General features: G+C 40.8%; 1 protein-coding gene across 3 annotated transcripts in view; it reads right to left on the bottom strand.

Annotated features, from left to right (window-relative positions):
- LOC112107989 (tensin-3-like) overlaps positions 1 to 21,658 on the bottom strand; it is a 163,888-nt gene that overhangs the window by 131,284 nt on the left and 10,946 nt on the right. For 2 of the 3 annotated variants that reach the window (XM_026654018.2, XM_026654017.2), the window contains 6 exons: positions 21,441 to 21,505; positions 14,973 to 15,056; positions 11,054 to 11,166; positions 8,089 to 8,149; positions 7,865 to 7,940; positions 401 to 530 (listed from right to left, as the gene is read on the bottom strand). In XM_026654018.2, coding sequence (XP_026509803.1) covers positions 401 to 530; positions 7,865 to 7,940; positions 8,089 to 8,149; positions 11,054 to 11,166; positions 14,973 to 15,056; positions 21,441 to 21,505 — 529 coding nt within the window. The remainder of the gene's footprint in view (positions 1 to 400; positions 531 to 7,864; positions 7,941 to 8,088; positions 8,150 to 11,053; positions 11,167 to 14,972; positions 15,057 to 21,440; positions 21,506 to 21,658) is intronic. The other variant, XM_026654016.2, reaches the window with a different exon arrangement.

The following is a 21,658-nucleotide window of genomic DNA, read 5'->3' on the forward strand; positions in this document are numbered from 1 at the left end:
AGATAGATAGATAGATAGATAGAAACACATACACACACACATACACATACACAAAAAAGAAAAGTAATACTTTGGGAAGCAGCAGTATGATAGGATTTTTAAAAGTGCCTAGTGATTTTGTTCCTGAATTTTTGGATATACAGAGGCCTGGTTTTCAGGAAGTGCTGATCACCTACACACAAGCTAAGAATACACCTTTCTTCCTATTGAATGAGCACCTGTAGAATGTCCAATTAAGCTTCCAAAATGGAGGCATCTGATATCACTAGGCATTGTTGAAGACACTGACTTTGAACACAAACATACATTAACAGACACACACACACACACATATATCCCGGTATACACAATCATGAATCCCCTCCCCACCCCACTACACCCCCCACAGAAGGAAGCCTACCTTTGTTAGCATTGTCCAAGTCCTCTTTGCCAAATACCAGACCATAGCCCTGAACGGCACCTGTGTGAAACTGCAGGCGGAAAACGACATCACGGGTGGCCGATCGATATTTTTTGTGATAACACTTCAGCTGAACAGACAAGAAAAAGAGAAACACCCCCAATAAGTCCATTCTAACTATTGTCTGTGTTTATATATTGCTCTCTGAACAAAACCAACAGTGATACAATTTACTGCAGATTCCACCAACACTGAAACAAGGAAAGTAGCTTACTCAATCATTGTAAAATTATACAAGCCCAGAGCAAGTTACTTTTTAAAAAATGGATCAGTAAAATCTGAAAGGCAGATTTGTAGGCTGGCTTACATCAGTATTTTTGCAAGGCACCAAAATGCATCTTAAAATAAAGCACGGATCCTCAATCTAAAGCAACTGAAGAACACACAGAGGCTTTCTTCACTTCAGCAGTAAGATAGTGAGCTGACTAAACTGTTTCTGGTAACCTAAAGTTAGACCATTGTAACCAAGAAATCCTATCTGCAAGGAGGCCATGTCCCTTTGGAATCTGCCGTGATGAAAGCGAGGGTTATTTTTAAAATCTTCCTATTCGTTCTACCAAGGGCAGCACCTTCCTTTGAGCTAAGGAGTACAGTTGCCAGCATTTGGATGTACAGGGAACAGCATTAAAAGTGAACTTCAAAGCATGGTGCTGAAGATCGTGTATGTAAGTACATCTGCCAAAAAGCACAGGGAAGGAAACAGAGTTATAGCAAAACTGCCTTCTGGGTTAGTCCATGGGGAGGAAGGTGTCCACAGTCACAGCCTACTGTACATGTTCTATAAAAAAACCACTGACCATGTTTGGCTGATGGAGTGCAGGAAAGAAACACAGGTTGAGCCAACTTGTTGGTACAGTAGCTCATGACAGAGCACAGCTACTAAATGCTGTCACTCACCTTTGTCACTTGAACAAAGGAGGATTTTTAATCTTTTTGTGCACCATCTCCATTGTTATCCTTTCACTGTTAGATTAAGGCCTTGTCTACACTGCCACTTTACAGCGCTGCAACTTTCTTGCTCGGGGGTGTGAAAAAACACACCCCACCCCAAGCACTGCAAGTTTCAGCACTGTAAAGTGGCAGTGTAGACAGTGCTGGGAGCTACTCCCCTCGTGGAGGTGGTTTTTTTATAGCACTGGTGTCGCGACTACACAGCCATGTTAAAGTGTTGCCATGGCAGCGCTTTAACGTTGCTAGTGAATGTTGCTAGTGAAGACCTACTACGTTTGGTAGGATGGAAGCAGATAATTGTTTAAACACCCCATAGAGTATTTCCAAACACAAATTTAGCAGTCAGATCCCCTATGTGAACTACAAGGCTTTTCTTACTGTTTTTCCTTTCTTGAATCTGAAGACTCATGCCCTTCCAAAGATGAAAAGCAAAGATAATAGCCCTTAAAGACTTATTTGAACCAATGGCACATTCTTTCCTTGTTATTCATGCATTAGTACTATGTGCCTTCAGCAACAGCCCCAGGGGCCATCCTGCAAAACAGTCTAAACTTCAGTCCTGTCACCACCTCTCTCATTTAAGGAGATCAGTCATCCACCTCAAATTATTTTTATTTTATTTAGATGTGGGAAGAAGGTGGAGGATGAAAACAATGATGCATCAAAATAAGCTTGGTCTCTCTGCATTATGATATCTTGATTTTCAAATATTGTGTAGCTGTTGGTCCCAGAATATTTGGTGCAGTAATGGGTGGGTGTAGTAATATCTTTCATTGAACTAATTTCTGTTAATGAAAGATACATGCTTTTGAGATCCACAGAGCTCTTCTTCACCGAGACCGGAGAGCTCTGTAGAGCTTGAAAGCTTGTCTCTTTCACTAACAGAAGTTGGTCCAATAAAAGATATTACCGCACCCACCTTGTCTCTTTGATTTTCGAAGGCAGATAGGTCTGAATTGCCAAGATGAACCAATTCCAAAGCCCACTGAAATCGATGGGCTTTCTCTCAGGCCCATACTGAGACATGGAGTCACGCTAGTGAGAGATATTTGTTAGAGTTTAACTAAGTATATTTTTGAATGAATTAAACTAAAAAGCATCAAATGAATATACTGGGTCTCCTCCCACTTACACTGATTTTACACCATTATGCTCCTATGTCTTCATTGGCATTATTACTGAATTGCACAAGGACACCCTTCTCTGGGAGTGACGTTATAGGAGCAGTTTGTACTGTAACAGTCTAATGATGTATCTCTCAAATCTATACAGAGATGAGGAAGGCTGAATGTGTTTATTATGTAAGAGAAAGAGGGAGTGAACACAGACAGTCCTAAAATTATTCTCTCAACTAATCCATTTTTCTTATACAGCAATCACAGTGCAAACAACTTCAAACAAGTCATCTTATAAAACTCCAAATCACAGGAAAAGTCCCATGGAAAAATTAATGGACACCCATCAATAACCCCAAAATGGACAAAAATCTCAATCATTTTTTAGTAATTTTTTTAAATACTTTTCCTTATTTTTCTTGAAATCTATGTCCCTTGACACCAGACAAAAGCCACATAGTCCAAACTGATCACAGGATACTGGGACTTAAAGAGACCTGGATTCAATTCCTGGCTCAGCCAGTCTCCCTGTGTGACCGTGGATGAGTTGATGTACCCTTTGGAAGACCACTGCATAGCTCCAGGGTACTCATACCCCTGGTTGAGAATCACTGCCCTAAGTGACGGATAAATACATTGTCTTTTTGCTCCCCTTATATTACCCAAAATCAAATGTCTTTGGCTCAAGAGCCAGGAAAGATTCTTGGGGTGCAGACTCCACCAGCATGCCCACAGCTGCCACTTGTTAGCTCGTTTGTTTTGTTTACCTTATATGTAAATGTACTTTCACTGTCCTGTACCTGTCATCAACGCAGTCAGAAACGGAACTCCACATTCCTTTGTCTAGGGCAGATTCAATGTATTCACTGCCTCCCAAACACATTTTAAGAACATATTTCCAGCACACATATATAACTCTGTGTACCCAACTTGTACATACATCACTCAAAGTTTCTTGGGGCCACTGTGTCACCAGTTTACATATAATACCTTCCATGACACCTTTTAGATACATATTATGACAACAGTGTATTGGGGGCAGTGAGTGTGTGTCAGGCCTGATAGGAATTATCGTATAGTGGGCCCCCTGCCAGTGGACATTGAGAAGCTCTTAAGGTCACAAATATGCATCTTTTTGAAGAGCATTGAGAATCTCGTGCAAACAGAGCTAAATATGTTTATGTTAGAAAGAAAATAAATAAAAAGAGAAAAGGAAACTAAGAGGAAGAAAAATCCCCAGAACATATTAAAAAGACTAGGAAAGATATTTTTTTAATTTTATTTAACAACTTGAATATTTATTGGGGCATAGGACACAAACTCCTTTTCAGTCAAGAGGTTCCTTTATTACACCTCTTTTAACTCTCAGCCAATCTGTGGCTGGCGATAATTTACTCAAACTAGCACCATCAGCTAGTCCTCTGATTTTACAAAACATAAGGCAGGGTTGCCATCAGGATGCTTGAGCTCAGGAATAAATAGCCTACTCATTATATGCCAAATCCAGTAATCCTCACTCAGGCAGCCTGCCATCACACATGATGGTAATTTGCCTAAGGAAGAACTTCAAGATTTGGCCCAGCATAGTAAAACATGATGAAAGTTTGACATGGTTGACAAGAGAGTGTATGCAAAAGACAGAAATGACCTGCTCCAAGTTTAAGGTCCGACTGGAGCTGTAACTATCATTCCATTCAATTTTGCTTTGTGAGGGGAAAAAAAAGACCTCAAGAGACTATACAACTCATTTTGGATTAAACTTTAAGGGATCATTAATACTGAAAGAGTTAGAGGTGAAGACACTGGCTTTCCTTCTCTTGAAAATATTTTAAATGGCACATCATTTTCATGAAAGAGTCATGGGTGAGAGTTTCTGCAGACGCAGAAAGTTAAAGACTTGCAAAACACAAGACATTCTCCAGACCTTGAGAAGTCTGACTTTGCACACGTACAGAACCCTCCCCACTTAACTGGCCACTGGAGAGAGAGAACCCATTTTCAATAATATCAACACCTTTACAATTTTTTTTTTCCCCCCCCCCCCCCCAGAAATCACTTACATATTTCCAAGTTCTTCATTTTCTGTAGTCATAATTCTGACCAGAATATTCATTCCGTTGGATGGAAATCCAAAACCTTGGATCACCAGTAAATTGGAATATTTTGCCTACTTATAAAGGTACTATAGGCTACATTCTGGTCAGAGATACTGAGGTTCAAATTTGGAGTAAATGTTGACTTCAGTGGAGTTACTCCAATTCATCGCTGTGTAGTTGAGATCAGAACACTACCACACATTTTTAGGATCCAGTTCAGCAAGAAAGTTAAGCATATGCCCAACCTTAAGCTTGGGGGTAACCATGCTGAAGTCAATGAGATTACTCATATGTTTAAATCTAAGCATATTTAAATACTTTACTGAGCTGGGACCCCAGATAGCATCCCCCTGTTTGTGTGGGTCCTACTCCAGAAAGTGGTGACAGAAAAAGGATTTTTTTTTTAAAAAAAAAGAACACCACATGTTTGTAAAAACCACAATAGTTGACAGGGAAGTGGAGGGGCACGTATAGTACCTGAAACTACTTTTAACTTTTTTTTTTCCTTCACTAGATTCTAGGTTGACATGTACACAATCACCTTTTGTCCCTTATTATTTTTCAATCTTCTATTAAAATCACAGTAAGACACATCTTAATGAAGTAGCTGCTGATTTGTGTTAATGTGTCCTAAGAGGGAAATTACACAGATGAGCCATTTTGTTGGACGCTTGGGCCCTGCACCTGCAATGAGCTCCTCTTGAGAGGACTCTCAGGGGGCTCATTGAAGGATTGGGGCCTGGATTATGGAGAAACCACCCCCCCTATTCTTGGTTTCTCAGGTATGCATAATATTGCCCTCATTGTTATGTTCAGCCTCCCACCCCTTCCCAGTTCATTGCGACCATCTCCAGATCTACCATCACTTGTTGCTACAGACCCAAAACCCAAATCTGAACAGGCCCAAACTATGGGGTATTCTAAATCCAGATATGAATGTGTGTCATAAACCCATATTTGCAAGCATTTAGGTGTAAGGACAGCAGCCAGAAGGCAGAATAAAGGGATTCTTGAAGATCAAAATTCTTTCCTCAAGTACAATTCCCTGAAATTGATCTACTTGAAAGCAAAAGTCCTAGGTTCATGTATTAGATTTTAAAGCCAGAAAGCACTGTTAGATCATCTAGTCTGACCTCCTAAATCTAGTCTCTCAACTCAAACCCAGCTTTTTCCATATGCAATTGTGCCAAGAGCTAGCAAATAATCCATTTATATCCATCTTTTCATATAGGAATGAAACTCAGCCAAGGGAAAGTTAGATTAAATATCAGGAGACACACAGATCTTTTAGACTGGAATAGTCTCTCAAGGGAAACGGTGGAAGATGTATGCTTTGGGTCACAAAACAGTTGATCATATGCTATGAAGTAAATCTTGTCTTGGCTAGATGGATGCTGAATAGAGGACCTAATAAATGTCGCCCATCCTATCTCTAACATATAGATTTTATAGATGGGGATAGAGTACTATATGGTTGTATAATCCATCTTTCTAACTCAAGATATCCCAAAGGGCTTAGACATAAATTAAACATGCATTAAAGTGACTGTGTATGCAGAACTGGCAGCTGTGATTAGCAACATCATATATATGATTTGGGGCTTTTCTACATGTATAATCTGGCATAAAATAGGGTGTTACTGTAAAGTGGATCAGCCGTCTCTGATTAACTCCCTGTATGGATGCTCGTATTACCAAATAAGAGTACATCATTATAATTTATTTTAAACCACTTCCAAAGTGGATTAAGATAATTTGGAATAAGGGATTTAATTTCACCATTAGAGTGTCCATACAGAGAGTTAATAATGAATAACTCCCCGAGGAGACAAGCCCTTAGCCTTTGATTTGAGAACATATACACAGCACATTGTATAATCTTGCAGGTTTATCTTCTGTAAAAACCACTGATGCAATAAATCAGTCACTTCATGGGTCATTGGTTTTTAAAATCCTTACAATTAGAGATGCTGAGCCTCATGGATTTCATTTTCTGAAACCACTGATGGTTTTGCTCAGTCAAATCTAAACATTCAGACCTTGAGCTCTTGCCTTGTTTAGGAAATACTACTATATGGAATAAAGCATCGACTTCCTAATAAAGTGGCTTCTATTATGATTAACATTTCTCAAACTTGTGCACATAGTGTGTTACTGGTTTGTGTCACAAGCCAATACACCGGGAAATTCAGAACGAAGTTGGTTATTCTGCGTATAACCCAGTGGCCTATGTCTAGGCATTGAGGTTCATATGGTAAGTAGTACTACCGCTAATTCTGAAACTCTTCCAGTACCTAGAATGTGGGAGGCACTTTAGTATAAGACTTTAAAAAATATATTTTCTGTTGGGAAAAAAAAGTGGTGGAGGGGAAGACTTAAAAAAAGTGAGAAATAGAAAAAACAAAAAACAAAAAATGTTCATCTCATTTCAAACATTTCATTGAAAATTGAAAACGTTCCTGAAATACGCTAGCAGTGCTGGGGGTGTGGGGCAAATTTACAGTGGGAGAATTATACTTGGTTGTGACACACACACTGCCACCACGTAAGTACAATGAAGCAAGTTTGGAAGAGATGACAACCATTTTTTCTTGTTTTCTTTTCTTTTCTTTTCTTTTTTTCTCCATTTTTCAGCATAACTGCCTCATTTTTAGAAAGTTGTGAGTAAATGAAGAATGGATATTTTGCAACATTTACTATAATTATACTTAGCATACAAACAGTATATATCGTATGTAGCAGGTGTTCTATATTGTATGTCTGCAGAAACCAAAGGCTTTTTATCCAGTACCCTTCTTTACTCCCTTACCCCAAAATAAAACAGAACACTGATCAAACCACTCTTTGAAAGTAAAATGAAAGAAGTAGTTCCTTGCTGCCAAATTACAAGCCAAAGAAAATGTTAAGGCTGAGTGAAAAAACTTTCCAGAATGTGTTTTATAATGGAAATACTTAATATAAACATAACCATACTGAGTATCACTATAATGACAGGGGGAAGTTGGTAGTAATGGTTTGTTTTGTCTCCATAAAATGATTCTTGCTTGAAGCAAACTCTTGCTTAACATAAAAACCCAAGAGGCTGAGTAAAACTAATTTAATTACCTACCCACTCGTGCCTCAGTGACAATTTTCTCATTCTCTTTCTACAAGAGTGCAAAATGTATGATTGTCTTTATTTTTAAATCACCATCCATCTAGAAGGCACAATTAATTATGTGGAATCAGAATTAATTACTTACCATAATATCTCCCTTCAATAGCTGGGCTGGCTCAATAGCAATGCAGATTCTGCTTTGATTTTCTGGCCCTACACTACTTAACAGGAAAGAGAAGAAAAGGGGAGATATTTAAATAATAGTTGTGCTTTTAAACAATAAACTCATGAAAAAAAGATGGTTTAACTTTTGTAACTGAAAGGATAGAGAACTACATTCACGTAGAGATGAAAATAACTAAGACTTACTATATTCCTGATGTATGAACTGGCTGCATAGCCTGGTAGATCTTTAGAAAGGGCCGACAAACTGCAAAAATAGCCAAGAGAGTCATGCATTCTTTGTTATTTCTCTGTAATTTTTTTAAAATACACATTTAGTGAGTTTCCTGAACATACAACAGACACACTGGATGACATTCAGACCTGGTATAGGTGGATGCAAAGGCTAGAACTGGTTGACATTTTGTTGAAAAAATAATTAAGGAAAAATGGATTTTTGACAGATGTGACATTTTAATTCTGTTGAAAGTTTTCAAGGCCATTTTTTCAAAATGGAACAAAAAAAACCCCCAAAACCCTTCCATTCTGAAAAAAGTTTCTAGTTTTTTCAATCTTTCCACCTTTTTTTCCAATGGAAAAATAGCCAGGAGAGGAGAAAGTGGGGAGAAAGACTTTTGAAAATGAGAGAAAGTAGCACTTTGCTCACTTTTTAAATTCTAATCCCTTATCTCCTACTGGGGAAAATAAATAAATAAATAGGAGAAAGTGGGGAACGACCAAAAGAGAAAACAAAAATAATTTTAAATGAAACATTTTGTTTTGGATTTTTTTCCACTGAAAAAGTTCCTGAAAATTTGACTGAAATTAACAATCATTTCCTTTTTAATCATATTTTTGCAAAACTCATAATAAAAAAAACATTGTGGCCAGTCTAAAGGGCAATGAAGTCAATGAAGCTGCACTTACTTAAGTGCAGATTTAAGTATCACCCACTAGTGTATCTTGTGTATCTAGTGTAAATGATTAAAGGTCTAGAAAACATGATTGAAAAAATTGGGTTTGTTTAGTCTGGAAAAGAGAAGCCGGAGAGGGGACATGATAACAGTTTTCAAATATGTAAAAGGTTGTTACAAGTAGGAGGAAGAAAAATTGTTCTCCTTAACCTCTGACGATAGGACAAGAAGCAATGGGCTTAAATTGCAGCAAGGGAAGTTTAGGTTGGACATTAGGAAAAACCTCCTAACTGTCAGCACTGGAATAAATTGCCTAGGGAGGTTGTGGAATCTCCATCATTGAAGATTTTTAAGAGCAGGTTAGACAAACATCTGTCAGGAATGGTCTAGATAATTAGTCCTGCAACAAGTGCAGGGGACTGGACTTGATGACCTCTCGAGGTCCCTGTGACAGTGTACCCCATAAGGCTTTATGGGGGGGGTGTGCTTGCAAATGTATGTATGATATAACTGGAACAGGGTTTTGCTACATATGCCATATAACATATCTATGTAAAGGTTATGATCTACTGGTTATGTTCATCCTAGTTGTATGCAGGCACAATTCGTTTGTTCAAAATTATGTATACTTGCTTGATTTCTAAGTAAGCTTTGTGAGGCATTTGGTCAGCTTCTTTAGGAAGGAATTCGCAAGGTTAAGTACCCGATCAGGAAGCATTTGGGGAACAATGCATCTTGGAATGCTCCAATCCACATAAGAAGTCTTCCTGGAGACATACAAGATACCATGTGGACAATGGCTTCTGCCTGTAAAGACTGAGTCATGCATGGACATATGATTTGCCCAGGTGACTCCAGAACTCCATCTTGGAGCTGCACTTTGCATAGGAGTGAGGAGGGGGGTCTCCACCCACAAGAGAAAGTCTATTTAAACCCGTGGGAGACCCCTCCATTTTGTCTTCAACCCTGCTTCTTACCTCTGGAGGGACTTTGCTACAAACTGAAGCTCTGAACAAAGGACTGAATGACCCATCCCAGCTGTGGATGTACTCCAGAGACTTGATTTAAACCTGCAGTTTATTTCATCACTGCTACAAGCCTGAACCAAGAACTTTGCCATTACTGTATGTAATTGATTCCATTTAACCAATTCTAGCTCTCATTCATATCTTTTTCCTTTTATGAATAAACCTTTAGATTTTAGATTCTAAAGGATGGGCAACAGCATGGTTTGTGGGTAAGATCTGATTTGTATATTGGCCTGGGTCTGGGACTTGATTCTTTGGGATCGAGAGAACCTTTTTTCTTTTACTGGGGTATTGGTTTTCATAACCATTTGTCCCTATGATGAGTGGCACTGGTTGGGATACTGGGAAACTGGAGTGTCTAAGGGAATTGCTTGTGTGACTTGTGGTTAGCCAGTGGGGTGAGACCAAAGTCCTCTCTGTCTGGCTGGTTTGGTTTGCCTTTGAGGTGGAAAAACCCCAGCCTTGGGCTGTAACTGCCCTGTTTTAAGCAATTTGTCCTGAATTGGCACTCTCAGTCGGGTCTCGCCAGAACCAGCATCGTTACAATCCCTTCCAGTTCTATGATTCTATGTAGAAACATCAGCGGCCTGCTACTTTTTCTCCTGAGACTCCTTGCTGGAGTGTAAGCTCCAGAGTGCTTTTTAAGATTTTGAACAACAGATTCGGCAAAATGCTCTTGCTGGCCCATGTCACCGCCCAAAACTGCAGATCCGAGTGGACTGTAGAAACAGGCTTTGAGGCCACCTCCTCAGGAGGCCCAATAGTGGAGTATGAGGAAGAAGACCACTCTAAATAGGCAGAGGTAACCCTTACACTGGAGTGGGATAGCAGGACTGAGACTTTCCCACGTAAGGGGAACATAGCTGTTCGGATGTCAGGGAGATGACGGCAGGACTTGCACAGGAAGTCCCTCAGCCCACTGGAAGGAAGATGAGAAGGAGGTGCTATCTCTGCATTTAGCAGAACTGGATAGTTGTGCTCCTCCACTCTCGCTCTTTCCCGAGATGTTCTGTTGGGTTTTCCTCATCCCTTGGTTTGCAGGAATAGTTGAGGCAAGGAGTTGTTCCTTAATGGAAATTCCCCAAACCTCAAGAAAGGTCTGAGATTGTTTTGAGATTGAGGTGAAGTTTTAGGGAGTTCCTATCTGAACTGTACTGGTTTGCCCATCCTGATAAGAGTGCAGTGAAACAAAAAGAGCAAGGCTTGAAAATGGCAAGTGAAATAATGTACCTCCTCCAGCATCAAAGCTTGGGATGCCATGAAGGATGACAAAGTGCAGGAAGAGTGGGGTCGTGTTCATTTTCACAGATCCAGACAGAAGGCCACTTAAGAAGTGCACATATCTGAAAAGATAATGCAACACAATTAGCCAAGAAGGAAAAGATTGTTGTCATAATCCCAGGGAAAATGATCTTCTCGTCATTATGAATATAACTAATACAAGGGGTCATATAATTGCTTCATTTAGCCTTGGAGTTAGAGTGGAATAGAATAATCTGCATCAAAATATGAAGAGAAGCTTCTGTTTATCAAGTTTTTCAATTATTGGCAAGGATGTTGCTCTAATGGGTAATATTTGTACTATAAATATTTATTAGAGAATATTCCACCTAACAGCTTTGAAAAGGAGGTGCATGGGTGACTCAGGAGGCTGGTAAAGGTCACTTTCAGCCCAGTACATATTAACCGTGACTCAAGTTGCTACCAGTCAACAGCATTCTGGTAGTCAGAGTGAAATGAGTCCAGCTCAATTCCTAGTGAACTGGTCTGCACATCAATAAAGCCACTAGAGCAGGTGCCCTTTTTGTAAGTGTGCACACATACCACAAGTTGTTTCATTCCCCCTAAACACCCTAAGATAGTTTCCCTATCTCTCTTGCACTAACACACAAATGGCTGGCAGGACTAACATCTGACATTCAAGTAAAGCCAGTTTGTGCTTAGTACATTGGAGGAATTGTTCAAGAATAATTTATCCTTGTGGTGATATGAACCTCCTCACAGGAAAGCAAAGGTCATTGAGACTTAGGGTTATTTGCTCTGTAATTGCCTTTCCCACTTAGGGAAGTTTTACTTTATAACTGCATTTCTTCCCCGCATAAGTTTCTCATTCTGTACCCTATATCCCTTCCCTTCTTTTAAATACCCAGCTAATTTCCCCAAGGTCAGCCCCATTTGTAAGAAATAAAATACACACATCTCATAAGTGGAATAAGATTAAAAAATAACAGTCCCTCTTGTACAAAAGACAAGGAGGGGCAAGATACATTCTTTCCTTTTCATTTTGCTACTGGTTTTCCTGATTTCAAACTCCCCTTTTCGCCCCAAGTGGTATTAAATTAGTTTAATATTGCTCTTAAGAATAAAATATGTATCATTAAAAAACAACTAAACACACCCCATGCTGCAAATTAGGCTACAGCAAGATGGGCAATATCACAGTTGTAGTGATTCTCCCTGACAGTGATAGTTCTACTGCCCTGAGTCTGGAGTTGTTGGGGTTATTTCTTTATTAGATTTGTTTTAAATACAAGTAGCAAGGGTTGCTTTAACACATGACATTAGAAAAGGTCAATGTTGCTTCTTGTTTTCCTCCTCCAGGCTCTCTGGCAGTATTTGTTCAGTCAGCAGCATAAGTACAGGTTATTATATCTGCCCGGCTGCAAGAACTGGAGTAAGACGTTACTGCACTGATGGCACAAATTTTAACCCTTTTTCTTTCTCCCACCATGGGTATGTCTACACTGTAACTGCAGGTGTGATTGCAGCCTGGGTAGGCATAACCATGCTAGTTTTAATCTAGCTAGCCCACCTATGGCCTGTACAACCTATGCCGAAGCCCAAACCACTGTGTCTTCACTGCCATTTTAGCCGCACTAGCTAGATTAAAGGTAACACAGCCGTGCCTACCCTGAGCTGGAATCACACCTGCGACTGGAGTATAGACATACCTGTTGTCTCCTTAATGACCTCAAAAGTTTATCCCCTTCTCTAATTTAAGTCCTGTTCCTCCAGCCAATGCATTCATTACTGCGTTTATAGCTGATTATTCAGCTGTTTACTTGATATTTTTGAGGAGATTAAACAATGACGTTTAAAACACACACACACAATTCAACTTTCACATATAGAGGGCTCAAATCTGCAGTTCCTATTCAGGCAAAACTTCAGTTGAAGCCACTGAGAATTTTGCCAAGTCCTGCAGGACTGGAACCCAAAGTGAGATTTCTCAGATTTTTGAGCCATGTGGCAGGTAGAAAGTGAATGTGTATTTTCATATTTTAAGATTCACCTAGATTATATATTCATAATCAATTCAATGTCAGTAAGGATCTGGACACCTGAATGTCCAGTAATAGCATTAGTAGGTAAGCAAGCTAAAATGGGGTTATTTAATTGCATACTTTAGAAGATCAGCTGGGATCAAGTAGGATTGTAAAATTAGCCAGGGGCATTATAGAGTTGTTTCACTTTCCTCTGCAATAACAAGCATTGGCCATTGCCGGAGGCACAAGAGGCCAGATTTAGATTATGGCATATCCTACATTTGTATGTTCTGTGGGCAAGAGGCAGACTGAGTATTGCAATCTGACAGGTTTCAGAGTAGCAGTCGTGTTAGTCTGTATCCACAAAAAGAACACCTTAAGCTGCAGCCCACTTTGAGACTAACACATTTATTTGAGCCCACGAAAGCTTATGCTCAAAGAAATGTGTTAGTCTCTAAGGTGCCACAAGTACTCCTGTTCTTTTTGAGTACTCCAATGTTGTACAAATCAGTAGTAAAAAACAAAGAAGCTAATTCCACCCCTCAGGAGGTGAATTAGTGCCTCGCAGAGGCCCTTGGAGAAACTAAACAAATATTCCAGAAGAGCATGTCAGACCAAACCCTGCATCATACAGGTATTTTATTTTGGCTTTAGGGCTTGCACACTGTACGTGCAAGCCAGCAGCTACTGAAACTTCCTGTCAGCATGGCTGTAACAACTGCCATGAGGCACAGGTCACAGATTCTGTTGTGAGGCCTGTTGGTTCTCATGGAAACTTATTTGCAGAAGGGAGAGACTTACAAGTCAGAGCTGTTTATACTGCAGAAGGCATCCTGTTGGGAGCATTGAGACTGTCTCATTCCTTCTGCTCCCACGGTGCATGCCTCTGTGTCCTGCAGGTGCCATTTACAAGTGTCACATTTTAATAATGCAAGGTTTATTTGCAGACATGGAGCTGAATGGATAACAAGCTCCTCAGGCTAAATTTTTTTGTTTTAAGTTTATTTAAAGACTCATGGGACTGTTATTTTTCATGTCAACAACAGCTGTGTAGGTCACTGGATAGGTCCATCAAGGCACTGGGAAAGCTTTTCCCAATCAGAAACAGAGTTAATTTCCTGACCTTCATTATTACTATATGACTTTGTTCTTTTTAATTACTGAGGAAGCCTTTTTTTCTTTAACAAAGTGCTAAAATTGTTACATATCTGTTGATGAAAGGGAAGGGTAATCAGCGATACCAAATCAAGTCCCTGTGTAGATATTTTACACATCCAAATGAAGATTGGTGCATGAGAGTATAACAATTACCTAGTAGGCATTTTCCAGCTGCTCCCTTCTTTTCTGGTACTGAAACATCCACTAGTTTAATCCTAAATTGCACAGATGTCCACACACATACCTCAAGACCATTTCACATCCCAAAACATCAACTATCTGCTCTAAGTAATGTCTCACCCTCACTTATAGAATAGACAGCGTATATAATAGTGTAGTGTGATATAAAGATTTTATTGTCATGACTCAGATGGCCATCCCAAACAATGTCAATAAAACCTTTATATCACACCACACCATCATGTACTCACTAAAATGTCATATGAGACAGAAAAACTAGTTTACATTTCTTTTACGGAGGTTTTAAAGTGTATTGGGACTGCTTTATTGCCTAGACATAATGCAGTACAAACACATATAGATGAAACCTTTGTACCATACCAAAATATGATCTATGTGTATATAAATACATCCAAACAGAGAGAGAGAGAGAGAGAGAGAGTGTTGAAGTGGGAGAACCTCAGGGAAATGTCCTCCACTGGATAGTGAGGAGAAACTATGGCATTTGCGTATTTAGTAATATAAATTAGATACAAGTTAAATACCTTTTTTGGGATGGCTGCATTAAAGTTGAAACTTTATCATCGAAGAATTTCTTCATAGCAAATCTGTCTAGAGCCTGATCAGCGCTATCAAAACAAAGAAGTAGATACCATGTTATTCCATTTGGGGATGGTCGTGGTTCCACAGGATCAGTGCTATGCCCCACCTTTGGAACAGTCTGTTGGAGAAACCCCTTCAATGTGCCAGACCCAAAAGGAGTCTCATTCTTCCTCCAGGGTCAGCCATGTGGACTCATCACCTCCTTAGACTGAACCTCGGGGGATCCCGCTCTCCTACTTCACACCTGGGATAGACTCCTGATAGAGACTTGTATGCTCCTCAGAGATTAATGCACCTCACCAAGCATTTGCAGTCAAACAAGCAGTGTTGTCAAAACAGTAGGGTTTATTAGTCAACCACAGCACAATATAGGAAGTCCTTAGTTTAGCATAGAGAACTGAAGGTTAAAGCATAGCCCCAAGTCCATTCTGGATAGCCCAGAGCCCAGCCAAGCTGTAGTGAACCCCATTGTTCAAGGTCTGTCTGTCTTTTGGTCTGACCTCCTTCCTCAGATTCCAGGTGAGATCCCCGACTTCTTCCAGCAGCCAACTCTTATCCTCCCACCTCTCCAGTCCTTTGTTCTGGGGAATTGTGCTGAGCTTCCCTGCTGAGAGATGGAGAAATCCATCTCCCTCTGGGCCATTGGTTGCTAGGAGTCAATATGCTGGTGACTGGATTTGCCATTGTTTTTTTTGGATTCTCCACTGATATGGGGTCAGCCTCAGCCAGTCCTTTTCCAATGGCTCCTTCAAGCTCAGACAGCTAGGCGACATTCATACCTACATCTCTTAGCCTGCCCTGAGAGCAAACACTCATTTTTCACCCACAGGATAATAATGCAACATATAGGGAAATCTGAGGCACACATAAGAATCATAAAAGTCATTGTCAAAAATTCCTACTTCATCAGAGGATTATCTTGGAAATGCAGCGGTTTACAGCTTGAAATGTGCCAAACTACTACAAAATGCCTTCAGTGATTGCCAACCCACCTGCTCACAGGTCAGGTTGGGATAGTTTTTCCACTGCCACCTTTTAATTCCACTCCAAAGGCACTTTCCTCCCTGAGACAAAGCACCTACTTCTCATGTTTAATTATCAGGATTTTGCATTTCTTACACGAATATGCAACATTTGCAATGCAATAGATTTAGCCACGCCCAGGATGCACAATGAACAACTTGCCACAATTTGCTTTTAGCCCCATCAATACAGCTTTCTCTGTGAGCTGCATAGGAGGGTACCTGTATTCCCTCTTTTATATTATGTCCCAAAACCTACAACAGCTAATACTGAAGAGAGTAAAAAAAAAGCATCAGAGTTCTGACTGAACTAACAGACATGAAATTACTCTAAGGATTTACTCAGTCCTGGTTTCTTGCTATCTGGTTTACCAGGAGAGGGTGTGCTACAGAAGCAGAACAATCAGGCCTTGGGAAAGAAGTGCTTTGTGCCAGTCAACCATGAATCCCTGGAGATGATTATGGAGCAACAATGGTAGGCTGTGAAAGAAGTTTGGTTTTATTTTTGTTTAAGATGAGAGTGGCTCTAATGTGGATATTGGGCATATGGGAAGAGAAGGCAGAAGAGCACAGAAAAAATGGGGTCCTCAAGTATCAGACAGAAAACCATGACGATCCCAGCCCCCAAATGAGGGAGACCGTTCCTAATTATTTATTCCCAAGTATCAAGTTGTGCTCCTTTTGCTGTATATGGGACAAATACATTATCATCATGAGAGTAAATGGATCTGGTAACTGATGCTAATTAACATCCGTGTATAAGGTCTGAAATAACTAGACCCCACGGAACCACAAGTTAAAATCCCATCAGAGTTGGCTTAGCCATGTTGAATCTTCACAGAAGACTTTAAAAACTAAGGAAACCCCCAATTGCCTTCAATGGATGTTGGATCAGGTCCTGTCTTCTCTTCATTGATATTAAAGATCCCATGGCACTTTCCAGAAAAGGACTGCACAAAATTTTTACCTCTTTCCCTACTCCCTGACGCTGGGTACTAATTGATTTGTTGCCCTCCACCAAGGAGGTGATTGCATTTCATTGCTGCTCTATGTGCATAGTGTCAAACGCTTTGGGGTAAGAGGTATTAAATTACATTATATTAGTGAGCATACACACACACACACAAATCACCATTTTATGGCATAAAAACAATGAGGAGTCTGGTGGCACCTTAAAGACTAACAGATGTATTTGGGCATAAGCTTTGGTGGGTAAAAACCCCACTTCTTCAGATGCATGGAGTGAAAATTACAGATGCAGGCATAAATATAATGACACATGAAGAGAAGGGAGTTACCTTACAAGTGGAAAATCAGTGTTAACAAGGCCAAATTTTATGGCTTATTATAAGACAACCTGATTAACACTGAACTCTCTTTTTATTCTTTGTTAAAGGCTGTACCTATTGTTCCATCAAGTTTTATGTAGAATTTCTATTCCTTTCCTTAGGGAGTTCTGCTTAAAAACTGATGGCGCAACACGGATTAAGTTATTTAGAGGCTTGTGGAAGAAATCTATTCCTTCCATGGCTATCTACTGCTGAATCACATACATGATCATTTTAAAAAAAATGACTAGTTGCTGTGTTCTCCCCCATGTGACACTTATTTAAAGTGATACATAAATACACATTCAATTGTTCTTCACATTTCAAATTCATCTTAATTGGCAAGACAGATGTTCAGTGTGTTTTGCATTATACATCCTCACTAGTCATGCCACCAGGGATCTGAGCATCAAACTCTCATTTTGCAAAGGATTATTTATCCTTATCTGGAAGAACAAAGCTTAACATCTATTAGAGAGAGCATGGTTTACCCCAGTTAAATATGGCTGCACGTAATCTTTCTTGAATTAGAAAACTGGGCATTCATGACCCAGACAACAAAGGCATGGCAACCATACAAGTGTTGGCACAGAACTTTTTTTGTTTTTACTTAGACAAACACTTCAGGAAAATTAGGGATAATGTTTCCTCCCCTAGCTGAGGCATATTCTGGGCTCTGGGCCGGGCTGCTGGTGGTGGTGGTGAGGGGGCTCGGTCATAGATGTAATTTGACTTCTATTTTGGGTGGGCAGGGGCCAGCAGGGCTTGAGCCAGCTCCTCATGGTGGGGTCCATGAAGGGAGTGCCACCTCCACCCCCCAACTCACCTTAGCAGGCCACCCGCCCGTCTGGTTTGTGTGTATGTGTATGTGTGCGTGTGTGTGTGTGTGTGTGCAACCAAAAATTATAACTCAAAGCTGGGAGACTGAGCTCACAACATTTGAAAACAGCTCAAGGTGCAGGGAGTGGGTAGCTAGAGGCTGTGGGCGGGCAAGGGGTAGCTCAGGATGCAGGGAGGGGATAGCTCAGTGCAGGGAGAAGGGTAGCTCAGGGTGCAGGGACAGAGGTAGCTAGGGGCTGTGTGCCAGGAGGGCTCCCCTGCGGTCCCTGTTCCCCGAGGTGTCATAACTATAAAGGGAAGGGTAACAGCTCTCTGTGTACAGAGACTCCAAATCCTTTTACCTGTAAAGGGTTAAGAAGCTCGGGTAACCTTTTTCTTTAATTAAAAGCCTTCTTTTTTAAGAACCAGATTAATTTCTCCTTGTTTTAAGATCCAAGGGGGTTTGGATCTGCATTCACCAGGAGTTGGTGAAAGGAGGGTGGGAGGAAGGAGGGGGGATGGTTAATTTCTCCTTGTTTTAAGATCCAAGGGGGTTTGGATCTGTATTCACCAGGAGTTGGTGAAAGGAGGGTGGGAGGAAGGAGGAGGGATGGTTAATTTCTCCTTGTTTTAATATCCAAGGGGGTTTGGATCTGTGTTCACCAGGGAATTGGTGAAAGGTTTCTCAAGGCTTCCCAGGGAGGGAATTCTTGTGATGGTGGCAGCGGACCAAAGCTAAGCTGGTAGATAAGCTTAGAAGTTTTCATGCAGGCCCCTACATTTGAACCCTAAAGTTCAAAGTGGGGATACAGCCTTGACACGAGGGTTCTGCCAGCCATGGGGCAGAGGCTCCCGCCCAGGCGGCTCTTACCAGCTGTGGGAGCAAAGAGGGCTGGGAGCTGAGAAGCAGCTTCAACCCCCTGCACCAGCAGGAGATGAGGGAACGCCGCTACTGCTTGCTCCATGGCACCAGCTAGAGCAGCAGCTGTCCTGTACTGCCCGGCTCTGGCTTCCCGCCTCTGACCTGGCCAGGGGGCAGGGAGAGAAGGCGGTGGAAGGGGTGTGTGTGGAGTTGCCATGCTCTTGCAGTGTAGTTTCGAGTGGGGAGGAGGGACAACACCCTCGTGCCTCCGAACTCTGCCCATGGGGTCAGTGCTTCTGCCCCGGGGGGAGCACCAGGGCTCGGGGCTTCAACACCACAGGTCCTGGCTTCAAGCCCCATGGGAGGTGCTGGGGCTCAGGCTCTGGGTTTTAGTCGCCGAGCCCTACGGCCCCCCCGTTGAGAACCGCTGCTCTAATTCGTTTCCTGAAACACCATTTAAAGAGTAAAGAATGCGAAATTGTCACCCCCAATATCAACAGCATCAAATTACTATTTTATAGCAGTAAAGAGACCCAGTGACTAGAGCAATAAGAAACTAGCATATTAGTTTAATGAGTAAAATCAGAACAAAATAAAAAAAAAATTGAGGAAGCCCCCAAAAAACATTTCCCCGAATATGCCATTTGTCACCAGTGCTAAGGATTTCTCACATAGCTTGGACCTGTTGACATATGTATAATATTGACAACCTAGAGATGACTGGGAACTTCCTAGAGCTCTTTCCCCCCCACAATTAAATTTAAATACAAGAAGCAAGATTTGGATGGGAGTTGCCATGTATCCTGAAATTCATAGGAAAGTTTCCAGTCTCAGATCCTGCAACCGAGTTGGAAGAATCCTGAATTTACTTCGGGGAGAATGCTACATCAACTGTCATGCCAGGACATCACACCATTGCATCAAGATGTCACGTTGTTGTGTCAGGACACTACTTTGTGGTTTCTTGAGGAGATGCCATAATAATTTGGTGTAATATCACAACACAGATATCACAACATAGCACTGCAGTATCCTCATGACAACTCTTTTGTCCCACAGGATTAAGGTAGGTGAAGTGTTGGTAATCCTTGTCCTGAAGATTAGTTACTCCAGAAACAACTGTATTACTTCATTTTCTAAAGTATACCATTGTACACAACGTAATTAGTGGCATTTCCTAATCATACTGGGTTATTTATCTGAGGACCTGGTTAATGGGAAATATATTAGGTGAAATCATGGCTCCAATGGAGCCAATGCGAGTTTTTCCATTGACTTCAATGCAGTCAGGATTTCACCCATTTTCCACAAATTGAACAGATAATTTGCAGTGCCAGGGCTAGATTCTAATCTTTGCCAGACTGATTTAAATCCAAAATAGCGTCACTGAGATCCTGCTCGAGTTATGGTCTCTGTGAATTACTTTAACAAATTTAAAGACAAGAATCTGGCCAATTTTGATTGAAAGGCAGAAGTAGAAAATTATGTGTGTTCTATTCTTCAGATAGTATGTACCAAATTTCATTTTTTTTACAGACAACCAGAAATGCACAAATATCAAGCTCACACTGCAAATCAGTGGCAGAACCAGGAACAGAACCCAGGATTCCTGACTCCCAGTCCTTTGCTCTGGTAGATGCATGTTCCTTCTTAATGAGAGGTGACGAGATGGGGTTCTTGAGACAACCTCTTTATTAAGATGTGCTCTGCACTTTGGAAGAGTTTGGGGATCCCTGCTCTGGTGTGAATATTAGGTCCAGGTTCTGATAGCTTTATTCATAGTGAGTAGCACCTATATTCCAGAAGTAACTACAGTAAGAGGAAAAATAGTCCAGTGGTTAGAATGCTAGTGGGGCCTGTGGGAATCTTGGGTTCAATTCCTGCTTTGCCACAAACATTCTGTGTAACCCCAGGAAAGTCACTTAGTCTCTCTGTGCCTCAGTCTCCTATCTGTAAAATAGGGATAATAGCACTTCCCTACCACACAGAGCTGATGCGATGATAAATCCATTAAAGACTGTGAGATGCTCAAATATTACAGTGATGGTAGCCATGTAAGTCCATAATATGGATAGGCAGATTCAAATGGGGATTACTCATGGAGTAAGGTACTACTTCAATGAGTAAAAGTGGAAGAATCTGGTCCTAGTCCAAAGAAATGCCATTCATTTTTTTAGAATTTATAAAAGGGAGGCTTGTAACAGATTCTCATCCACCATGAATAATTTTGAGACACTTCAGCACCATCTGATTGAAACTGGCATGGGTGACAATTGGGCAACCATTGGTTACTGAAATGAAGGGGAAACTTTTAGGGTTTCTCCCCAGCCTTTAAAGATATATAAACACAGTAATTCATTTGCGTTGTTCATCTCTTACCTGGCAGAAACATTGGTGAAGTGCATATATGATGATATCACTACTCCTATCCTTCCTTTTCCACCCTGTAGGAAAAGAAAGAAACCATAGTTTCTATTATTTAGTATTTACATAGCACCATATGTGGGACTTTGCTGAAAGAAAAAGACATCAGTTCCATCCATTGTGCACATGATGGAATGCTGCTTCACTCAGGTCCTACGCTAAGTTGCAAACAA

This window comes from Terrapene carolina, unplaced genomic scaffold (assembly GCF_002925995.2).
Source record: "Terrapene carolina triunguis isolate 2854851 unplaced genomic scaffold, T_m_triunguis-2.0 Scaffold179, whole genome shotgun sequence".
In the NCBI taxonomy this organism is placed as follows: domain Eukaryota; kingdom Metazoa; phylum Chordata; order Testudines; family Emydidae; genus Terrapene; species Terrapene triunguis.